Source organism: Entelurus aequoreus, linkage group LG08 (assembly GCF_033978785.1).
Source record: "Entelurus aequoreus isolate RoL-2023_Sb linkage group LG08, RoL_Eaeq_v1.1, whole genome shotgun sequence".
Lineage (NCBI taxonomy): Eukaryota > Metazoa > Chordata > Actinopteri > Syngnathiformes > Syngnathidae > Entelurus > Entelurus aequoreus.
In genome coordinates this window covers 55,539,074-55,551,074 of record NC_084738.1, presented here as the reverse complement: position 1 = coordinate 55,551,074, position 12,001 = coordinate 55,539,074, and the positions used below count along the sequence as shown (strand labels likewise).

At 41.4% G+C, this 12,001-nt stretch overlaps 1 protein-coding gene across 1 annotated transcript in view; it reads left to right on the top strand.

The window, feature by feature from the left end:
* The window catches only part of LOC133656051 (aquaporin-3-like), a 42,808-nt gene extending 31,611 nt beyond the window's left edge, over positions 1–11,197 (top strand). The window contains exons 4-6 of the mRNA XM_062056838.1: positions 3,353–3,471; positions 10,726–10,943; positions 11,005–11,197. Coding sequence (XP_061912822.1) covers positions 3,353–3,471; positions 10,726–10,943; positions 11,005–11,197 — 530 coding nt within the window. The remainder of the gene's footprint in view (positions 1–3,352; positions 3,472–10,725; positions 10,944–11,004) is intronic.
* Positions 11,198–12,001: the final 804 nt, after the last annotated feature.

Below are 12,001 nucleotides of genomic sequence, written 5' to 3'. Positions count from 1 at the left end.
TCGCGGGCCGCACTAACATTAAACTTTCATATTAAGGTGGGGGCCGCAAAATAACGTCTCCCGGGCCACAATTGGCCCGCGGGCCGCGTGTTTGAGACCCCTGTGTTAATGTGACCGAAAACAATGGCTGTTTACATACCCCCAAGTCCTTTAGAAACAGCTGTTGTTGTGTAAACAGGGAATATCCAAATAAAAGAGGAGACGTAAACCTTTTTTCGTCAGAGCATGCTGGAAACTGTTCAAGAGTACAGACTAGACATTTCTCCTCAAATTGAGCCAAATTAAATTATGTCTCTGTTTATTTCCTTGTTTCTTGTCTTGTTTAATAGATGTCATCGATGTTTGAACCTGACAAGAGTTCTTAATTCATCACTCCAAGCAACATTTGCAAGTTTTACAATATAACTAAAACAATTCACACTTACTAAACCGTCCCATGTGTGATGTCTGTAGGAGTGTCTGTAAGCTAGCATTGTTAGCATTAGCAAATATGCTAACACATTTACGAGTGCCTGTGTTAGTATTAACTTACAACGGCATTCTTTTTGTATTGTTTCAGTTTGGTAAATCCCTAAAACGTCTCTGTGGAGTTATTGGGTCTGTTTAGCTGATTGGAGAGCTAGCTTCCGCAGTTAGTGGGTCAATGACGATGAATTCGGTTTGGTTTAATCAGCCATTGTACTGCCGTGTTACAGGCACCGTTTGAAAACAATGAAGGTATGTATATAAATATTTACAAAATATTTTGTATCGGTATATATCTGCGGTGCACTTAAAAACATATTTTTCTTCTAAAATTTGGTGGGTGTAGCTTAAATACTGGTGCGCTCTATAGCCCGTAAAATACGGTAGTATTGTTAAACAACACAGTAATGACAACATGTAATATTTTCAGTACTTTCGTCATTTCAAGCATTACCGGAACTTATTTCCTGGGCACATTAGTTTCACATAGCAACAAACGCTACTTTCATCAACAACAATCAACCAATCAAACAAATAGTATCAATATAGCTCCTAATCACGAGTGCCTCAACTAGCTTCACAAACTCATAACAAAATCCCCTGATCTAAACTTAAATAAAAACAACGGCATCCAAAGAATTATCTGTGTGTGCTACCACTAATCAAAGCAGATTTTGAGAAAGACGACAACAACTACTTTGGGACAAGTGATGATTCAGAACCTTATCTTTTTGAGCCTGAATATATGGAGGATGAGCTAAATGTTTTAGAAACCGGGTGATGAACAGATTTCGGCTTTATTAAAACACTAAGCCATTGTCCTTGCCTTAGCATTTAGCACTGGCACTACACGTTTAATCGGCAACATAAATAAATTCATGTAAAATTCTGGTAAAAAATGCTGAGAAACTCATCTTGCTCAGTCTTCCGATTAATGTATTCGAATCTAAGTTGAGAGCCAGTATCCACTGATTTACGGTCTGAAATTAGTTGGTTAACCTCGAAAAGTCTTAGTGGCCACATGCGTGGACAGCACCATTTCCAAAATTGTGTACAATACTGAATTGGGGTCTTATGGCCCTTATGTGGACACTTATACTGCCACCTGGTGGTGTCAGAAGAGTATAACATACAATGGAATTTGGAAAAAAAAGTGTAAAAATGAGAATTAGGATGTCACTAAACACATACTTGCCAACCCTCCCGTTTTTAGCGGGAGAATCCCGGTATTCAGCGCCTCTCCCGACAACCTCCCGGCAGAGATTTTCTCCCGACAAACTCCCGGTATTCAGCCGGAGCTGGAGGCCACGCCCCCTCCAGCTCAATGCGGACCTGAGTGGGGACAGCCGTTCTCACGTCCGCTTTCCCAGCAGCTTGCCTGCCCAATGACGTCATAACATCTACAGCTTTTAGAGAGTAGAGTGCACAACAAGGAGAGAGAGTTCTTGGTTTCTTATGTGGGTTTATTGTTAGGCAGTTTCATTAACGTCCTCCCAGCGCGGGTAACAACACACAACAACAGCAGTCACGTTTAGTCTACCGTAAAGCAGTTCGTCTGCCGTAAACAGCAATGTTGTGACACTCTTAAACAGGACAATACTGCCACCTACTGGATAAATAAATAAATAATGATAAATGGGTTATACTTGTATAGCGCTTTTCTACCTTCAAGGTACTCAAAGCGCTTTGACAGTATTTCCACATTCACCCATTCACACACACATTCACACACTGATGGCGGGAGCTGCCATGCAAGGCGCTAACCAGCACCCATCAGGAGCAAAGGGTGAAGTGTCTTGCCCAAGGACACAACAGACGTGACTAGGATGGTAGAAGGCGGGGATTGAACCCCAGTAACCAGCAACCCTCCGATTGCTGGCACGGCCACTCTACCAACTTCGCCACGCTGGATAGCCTGCAGAACACTGAAATTCAAGTATGTCTTTTATTTATATGTATAATAAAATAAAAAATAAAATAAAAATATATATATAGCTAGAATTCACTGAAAGTCAAGTATTTCATACATATATATATATATATATATTATATATATATATATATGAAATACTTGATTTGGTGAATTCTAGCTGTAAATATACTCTCCTCTTAACCACGCCCTTAGCCACGCCCCAACCACGCCCCCCTCCCCAACCACGCCCCCACCCACCCACCCACCTCCCGATATTGGAGGTCTCAAGGTTGGCAAGTATGCTAAACATGAAGTACACATTTGTTACTTATGGACTAAGTGCATCATATAAAAAGATGATTCTTAGTTTTTTATTCTAATTAGGGTCCAATAAGCCCAAATAGCAAAGACAAATAAAAAAAAAGCATGTAAACAAACAGCTTGGGCCTTAAGAGGTTAATGTGGAATTTCAACGTTATTTGCTTATGGCCACAGTCTTCTATCATAACTCTGTGAGGCATGGTACAATAATCTAGCAATGAATTGTCCTAATTCAGGGGCAACTCAGCAGCAGTTCAGAGGCTAACTTACCTCTCCTTAGTGGCCAAGAAAACAGTCTGAGTGTCTCTGTGAGCAAGGTGCTGTGAACTTACCACGGCAAAAAAAGCAGTTCCTCTGTGTTAGCTCTTACAATAACAATGTCCATTAGTTAATATGCAGGTCATGCCATGTAAACAAAGCGTTGTTGGAGGTTTTCGGATGATTTTTTTTGAGGGTCCGAATAAATGACTCCCCCATTACTTGTATTGTTAGCTGCCTCTTGCTAGCAGTTTTCCACTATTTGGAACATGCAGAAAAGAGAGACGTGAGCTCTTGCCTCATATAAGGGTTGTGAATAATGGGCAAGATTACAAAAAATGTGCAGTTCCCCTAAGAAGCACCCCCAATAGTTGTATTTTCCGTTGGCTTCTCCAGATGCAATTTGGGACTTTGGCCATGGAGAGTTGCTTCTGGTAGGGCAGAACGCCACAGCTGGGATTTTTGCCACGTATCCATCCAAACATCTCTCAGCGCTCAATGGATTCACAGACCAGGTCAGGAGGACCTCACTCACTAAAGAATCAGTTCAAGCAGGAGGAACAGTCAGTACGTGTCCATGCACTAAATTAGTCTGATTTCTCAAATACTTCGGCTTTAAATAAGCCTCCTACAGCCCATGGAAACACCTTAATCCGATCGTGTTTGGTTTTTGAAAAGTCAGACCAACACACCTGGATTATACGATTGGAAACCAGATCTCTCGAGGGGGTGTGTGCGGCCGTAGAGGACCATCAATCAATCAATCAATGTTTATTTATATAGCCCTAAATCACAAGTGTCTCAAAGGGCTGTACAAGCCACAACGACATCCTCAGTACAGAGCCCACATACGGGCAAGGAAAAACTCACCCCAGTGGGACGTCGGTGAATGACTATGAGAAACCTTGGAGAGGACCGCATATGTGGGTAACCCCCCCCCCCCCCCTTCTAGGGGAGACCGAAAGCAATGGATGTCGAGTGGGTCTGACATAACATTGTGAAAGTCCAGTCCACAGTGGATCCAACACATCAGCGGGAGTCCAGTCCACAGCAGGGCCAACAGGAAACCATCCCGAGCGGAGACGGGTCAGCAGCGCAGAGATGTACCCAACCGATGCACAGGCTAGTGGTCCACCCGGGGTCCCGACTCTGGACAGCCAGCACTTCATCCATGGCCACCGGACCTATGCAACTCCCCCTCGCAAAGGACAGGGGAGAAGAGGAGAGAAGAAAAGAAACGGCAGATCAACTGGTCTAAAAAAAAAGGGGGGTCTATTTAAAGGCTAGATTATACAAATGAGTTTTAAGATGGGACTTAAAGGCCTACTGAAACCCACTACTACCGACCACGCAGTCTGATAGTTTATATATCAATGATGAAATCTTAACATTATAACACATGCCAATACGGCCGGGTTAACTTATAAAGTGACATTTTAAATTTGCCGCTAAACTTCCGGTTCGAAACGCCTCTGAGGATGACGTATGCGTGTGACGTAGCCCGGCGAACACGGGTATGCCTTCCACATTGAAGCCGATATGAAAAAGCTCTGTTTTCATTTCATAATTCCACAGTATTCTGGACATCTGTGTTCGTGAATCTGTTTCAATCATGTTCATTGCATTATGGAGAAGGAAGCCAAGCAAGCAAAGAAGAAAGTTGTCGGTGCGAAATGGACGTATTTTTCGAACGTAGTCAGCCACAACAGTACACAGCCGGCGCTTCTTTGTTTACATTCCCGAAAGATGCAGTCAAGATGGAAGAACTCGGATAACAGAGACTCTAACCAGGAGGACTTTTGATTTGGATACACAGACGCCTGTAGGGAACTGGGACAACACAGACTCTTACCAGGATTACTTTGATTTGGATGACAAAGACGCAGACGTGCTACTGTGAGTATGCAGCTTTGGCTTTTTTTTGCGTATGTACGTAACTTTTTTAAAATATATAAGCTTTATGAACCTTGAGTTAGGTGAACGGTCTTTTGGGCTGAGTGATTGTGTGTGTTGATCATGTGTTTGAATTGTATTGGCGTGTTCTATGGAGCTAGGAGCTAGCAGAGGAGCTAGCATAACACATACCGTACCTACGTGCGCGTCACGTACGTAACTTTTTAAAAATATATAAACTTTATGAACCTTGGGTTAGGTGAACGGTCTTTTGGGCTGAGTGATTGTGTGTGTTGATCGGGTGTTTGAATTGTATTGGCGTGTTCTATGGAGCTAGGAGCTAGCAGAGGAGCTAGGAGGTAGCATAACAAACACGCAGGTGTTATTATGCAGGATTAATTTGTGGCATATTAAATATAAGCCTGGTTGTGTTGTGGCTAATAGAGTATATATATGTCTTGTGTTTATTTACTGTTGTAGTCATTCCCAGCTGAATATCAGGTACCGTGAGTATGCAGCCTTGGCTGCTAAACATTCGATAACTTGACCGTATGTGCGCGTCACGTACGTAACTTTTTAAAAATATATAAGCTTTATGAACCTTGGGTTAGGTAAACGGTCTTTTGGGCTGAGTGATTGTGTGTGTTGATCAGGTGTTTGTATTGTATTGGCGTGTTCTATGGAGCTAGGAGCTAGCAGAGGAGCTAGGAGCTAGCATAACAAACACGCAGGTGTTTTTATGCAGGATTAATTTGTGGCATATTAAATATAAGCCTGGTTGTGTTGTGGCTAATAGAGTATATATATGTCTTGTGTTTATTTACTGTTGTAGTCATTCCCAGCTGAATATCAGGTCACCCCCGGCTCTCACAGCATCTTCCCTATCTGAATAGCTTCAACTCCCCACTAGTCCTTCACTTGCACTTTACTCATCCACAAATCTTTCATCCTCGCTCAAATTAATGGGGAAATTGTCGCTTTCTCGGTCCGAATCTCTCTCACTTCATGCGGCCATCATTGTAAACAATAGGGAACTTTGCGTATATGTTCAACTGACTACGTCATGCTACTTCCGGTAGGGGCAAGCCTTTTTTTTATCAGATACCAAAAGTTGCAATCTTTATCGTCGTTGTTCTATACTAAATCCTTTCAGCAAAAATATGGCAATATCGCGAAATGATCAAGTATGACACATAGAATAGATCTGCTATCCCCGTTTAAATAAAAAAAATTCATTTCAGTAGGCCTTTAAATGCTTCTACTGAGGTAGCATCTCTAACTGTTACCGGGAGGGCATTCCAGAGTACTGGAGCCCGAAGAGAAAATGCTCTATAGCCTGCAGACTTTTTTTTGGCTCTGGGAATCAATAATAAGCCGGAGTTCTTTGAACGTAGATTTCTTGTCGGGACATATGGTACAATACAATCGGCGAGATAGGCTGGAGCTAAACCGTGTAGTATTTTATACGTAAGTAGTAAAACCTTAAAGTCGCATCTTAAGTGTACAAGAAGCCAGTGCAGGTGAGCCAGTATAGGCGTAATATGATCAAACTTTCTTGTTTTTGTCAAAAGCCTTGCAGCCGCATTTTGTACCAACTGTAATCTTTTAATGCTAGACATAGGGAGACCCGAAAATAATACGTTACAGTAATCAAGACGAGACGTAACGAACGCATGAATAATGATCTCAGCGTCGCTAGTGGACAAGATGGAACGAATTTTAGCGATATTACGGAGATGAAAGAAGGCCGTTTTAGTAACACTCTTAATGTGTGACTCAAACGAGAGAGTTGGGTCGAAGATAATACCCAGATTCTTTACCGAGTCGCCTTGTGTAATTGTTTGGTTGTCAAATGTTAAGGTGGTATTATTAAATAGATGTTGGTGTCTAGCAGGACCGATAATCAGCATTTCCGTTTTCTTAGCGTTGAGTTGCAAAAAGTTAGCGGACATCCATTGTTTAATTTCATTAAGACACGCCTCCAGCTGACTACAATCCGGCGTGTTGGTCAGCTTTAGGGGCATGTAGAGTTGAGTGTCATCAGCATAACAGTGAAAGCTAACACCGTACCTGCGTATGATGTCACCCAGCGGCAGCATGTAAATACTAAAGAGTGCAGGGCCAAGAACCGAACCCTGGGGAACTCCGCACGTTACCTTGACATAGTCCGAGGTCACATTGTTATGGGAGACGCACTGCATCCTGTCAGTAAGATAAGAGTTAAACCAAGACAAGGCTAAGTCTGACATACCAATACGTGTTTTGATACGCTCTAATAAAATATTATGATCGACGGTATCGAAAGCGGCGCTAAGATCAAGAAGCAGCAACATAGATGACGCATCAGAATCCATCGTTAGCAATAGATCATTAGTCATTTTTGCGAGGGCTGTCTCCGTAGAGTGATTTGCCCTGAAACCGGATTGAAAAGGTTCAGAGATTGTTAGTCACTAAGTGTTCATTTAGCTGCTGTGCAACAATTTTTTCGAGAATTTTGGAAATAAACGGAAGGTGGGAGACCGGTCGGTAGTTTACCATGAGGTCAGGATCGAGGTTAGGTCTTTTGAGCAGAGGATGAATAACCGCTTTTTTGAATGCTAGGGGAACAGTGCCGGAGGAAAGTGATACGTTTATAATATTTAACACTGATGGACCTAGTAATACAAACAGTTCCTTGATAAGTTTCCCAGGAAGTGGGTCAAGTAAACATGTTGTTTGTTTTATCCCACTTACACGCTGTAATAATTCCTCTAAGGACCCTTCGTATCGCGAATGCACCAGCCTCAACGCGCCGGACACAACCTGGAAGCAGATACCATTCAATAAAAACGTAGCAATAATTGTAATGAAGAGGGTACTTTTTATTTGCTTTAAAAATGAAAAGAACACATTTGGAAGTGCATCGATGGTACACAAAAATAAATTTCAGAAGTAGCTAAGGAAATGTCAAATGCTGTCTTAATTTGAAGTCCCGAACGAAATACGAATGAGATGAAAGAGAACAAACCTCTTCACGTTGTATTTGTGCACTCCAAACTGATTAACAATAATTTCGCATTCCACACAACTGGGCAAGATAGTCCAGAACAAAAGCAACCTTCATCTGGAACAGTATCGACCATAGCAAGAACGGTCTTTTCCTTCAAATAAACTCCATCCATCAATCCGCTAAGCCTTTTGAATTAACTCCGAGACATTCAAAAGTTTTGTTTCCATGATTTCCGTGAACTCCGCCGCCGGTCTTTCTTTGCTTTGGACCTGCGTCCGCCCCGATACATTATTGGTAGTAGTATCAAGTTCGTAGCGCAATCAAAGATCATTTATTGATGCGGTCTGCTATTTAACATCAGCACAGCCATTATAGACATAATATTTGTAATCTGTGGCAATATTACAGCGGACATCACTTAAAACAAGTTGTAAGGATCCGCAGATAGCTAGTGTGACGTCATAGGTCAACCGGAAAACTTCGGGGAACTATTGGCCCCCGAAGGCCAATAGTCGCATTAGAGCAGACCTTGGCAAATTACGGCCCAGCCGGACGTTCTACGTTTTTTTTAGACATTTAACATCAAAACTGTATGATGGGAAGTGCTGTTTTTAAATGACCGTAAGTCTTGAACTATAGAAAGTATTTCAGTGGTTGAAATCTGTGCTTTTGAGTGTTATACGAGTTATTACGGTAATCTACGTCACAGCAGCTCAGACGAGGAACAAAGCAGAGTGGGCGGGGTTTGGTGTCAGAGCAACCAGCCTGAAATGCATGTGTCAGGAACAGATGCAGAAAGCCAATTTTTACAACAAAATGTTTGCATAAAAGTGATAATATTTCATAATGTAGTTGTTTATTACCCTTTGCATTCATATTTTGCTGTTTGTTACATTTTTGTTGTGTTTTGCTTGATTGTAAATTGGTCTGAGAAGTAAAAGAGGAGCGATGTTCATATGTTGTTAATAGAGATGTCCGATAACATTGGACTGCCGATAATATCGGCCGATAAATGCTTTAAAATGTAATATCGGAAATGATCGGTATCGGTTTCAAAAAGTAAAATGTATGACTTTTTAAAACGCCGCTGTACGGAGTGGTACACGGATGTAGGGAGAAGTACAGAGCAGTTGCGTCTCCCAGTCATACTTGCCAACCCTCCCGATTTTCCCGGGAGACTCCCGAATTTCAGTGCCCCTCCCGAAAATCTCTCGGGGCAACCATTCTCCCGAATTTCTCCCGATTTCCACCCAGACAACAATATTGGGGGCGTGCCTTAAAGGCACTGCATTTGCGTGCCAGCCCAATCACATACTATAGCTACGGCTTTTCACACACACAAGTGAATGCATGCATACTTGCTCAACAGCCATTCTAGTCACACTGAGGGTAGCCGTATAAACAACTTTAACACTGTTACAAATACGCGCCACACTGTGAACCCACACCAAACAAGAATGACAAACACATTCCGGGAGAACATCCGCACCGTAACACGACATAAACACAACAGAACAAATACTCAGAACCCCTTGCAGCACTAACTCTTCTGGGATGCTACAATATGGACCCCCCGCCACCCCCTACACCCCCACCTCAACCCCGCCCCCCCCCCAACGTCGTGGAATTAACACATTATTATGCCTAATTCGGACAACCAGGTATAGTGAAGATATGGTCCTTTTTAAAAAAATTACTAAAATAAAATAAGATAAATAAATTAAAAACATTTTCTTGAATAAAAAAGAAAGTAAAACAATATAAAAACAGTTACATAGAAACTAGTAATTAATGAAAATGAGTAAAATTAACTGTTAAAGGTTAGTACTATTAGTGGACCAGCAGTCCCTGCAGACTGTATTGATATATATTGATATATAATGTAGGAAAAAGAATATTAATAACAGAAAGAAACAACCCTTTTGTGTGAATGAGTGTGAATGAGTGAAAATGGGGGAGGGAGGTTTTTTGGGTTGGTGTACTAATTGTGAGTGTATCTTGTGTTTTTTATGTTGATTTAATTAAAAAAACAAAAAACAAAAAAACGATACTGATAATTTAAAAAAACGATACCGATAATTTCCGATATTACATTTTAAAGCATTCATCAGCCGATAATATCGGCAGGCCAATATTATCGGATATCTCTACTCCTCATGCCTCATGCTCTCTCAGGGAGAGCATGTGCCAAATTCCAAACTGCTGTTTTGAGGCATGTTAAAAAAAATTATGCACTTTGTGACTTCAATAATAAATATGGCAGTGCCATGTTGGCATTTTTTTCCATAACTTGAGTTGATTTATTTTGGAAAACCTTGTTAAATTGTTTAATGCATCCAGCGGGGCATCACAACAAAATTAGGCATAATAATGTGTTAATTCCACGACTGTCTATATCGGTATCGGTTGATATCGGAATCGGTAATTAAGAGTTGGACAATATCGGAATATCGGATATCGGCAAAAAAGCCATTATTGGACATATCTAGTTGTTAATATTCAGTGTTTTATTGTTCATAGTTAATATGTAAATTTTGGCAGTCCCATTCAGTAAAAAACTGTAAAATTCCTTTCCTTTTTTTTGAGGTGGTCTGTCATAACTTTTTTAGAATTCTATCGGACATTGTGACTTTGGTAATAGTGTTCCTGAAAAAAAGAGACCCAAATACACATACTGTACAGCAGATTTTTACAGCTAAATGTGTATATATAATTTATACACACAATCTCTCAATGTGGCCCTCGAGTCAAAATATTTGCCCAGCTCTGCATTAGAGAGTGTGCATGGACACTTGAAAATACAAAAAAAACTAACTATTTCAGAAATTACATTAATGTAGTGCATGGAAACATAGTGAGTGAAGAACGTTGATGTTCCACATCACAGGTCATCGGAACGGCATCACTCGTCACGTGCGTCCTCGCCATCGTTGACCCGCACAACAATTCCGTCCCTAAAGGGCTCGAGGCGTTCCCCGTGGGCTTCTTGGTGACGGCCATCGGCCTGTCTATGGGGTTCAACTCGGGCTACGCCATCAACCCGGCTCGGGACCTGGGGCCTCGCATCTTCACGGCGATCGCCGGCTGGGGCCTCAAAGTTTTCACGTGAGTTCGACACTATCAAGTGCTATCTTTAAAAAAAATCACGTCATGATCTCTCCTGCAGCGTGAACAACTATTGGTTCCTCATTCCCATCGGTGGTCCCTTAGTGGGCGCCGTGGTGGCGGTGATGGTGTACCAGCTCGTGGTCGGATACCACCTTAGCAGAGAATCATCACACAAGATGAAGAAGAAGCAGAGGGATGAGGAGAGCAGACACAAACTTTCCAACCTTGCAGCCAAAGAAGACGCAGCTTGACTTTCATGCTGGCCGACCTGAACTGCCTTCACGCCGTCAACCAAACACGCTGATAAGAACATTTTCTGAGAAAAATGTCATGTTTTCTTCAGACAATCTATGAGCTGGCGGGGGAGAAGAATAAATACATGAAAAGCTCAGGTTGCCGGACTACTTATTTCACACAAAAATATCAATTCTCTTTTCTACGGCAGACGCTACTTTACCACAACATGAAACAAAAACCGCACGTTAAGTCTTAAAAGGGAACTGCACTTGTTTCTTCTTCCTGTCATTCACAATCCTTATGTGATATAAGCACAAATGTTTTTTATGCATTCCACTGTAAATTCCTGGCTATCATCCGCTACTCTTTTCCTAAGCTTTGAACGCTGTGGCTTATAAAACGATGCAGCTATTTTATGGATTTTTCTTTGTTAACGCCCAAATGTTTTGTTTTTAATAGTTTTCATTAAACACAGGGAGAAACACTGAAATGGTGTTTTGTTTGGGCTACGGCACCATCTTTTGGACTGATTTTCTCATTGCAGGTGTTGTAAAAATACTTACTGTTTTAATGCCTTAAACCGGAAGTATAACCGTCTATAGAGTTTCTGCTCTTCATCCATCGCTCCAAGCAAAATGAGTAAGTTTTACAATATAACTTATAACATAACAAATGTTTTGCTTTAAACATACATATAGTGCACGTAGCACTGCACCATGTATTCACATTTTTAGCTATTTATTTACGATTTCGAATGCATAAAAAAAGCCAAACATATCTGTTCTTGTATTACTTGAGGATTGTGAATAATAAACAAC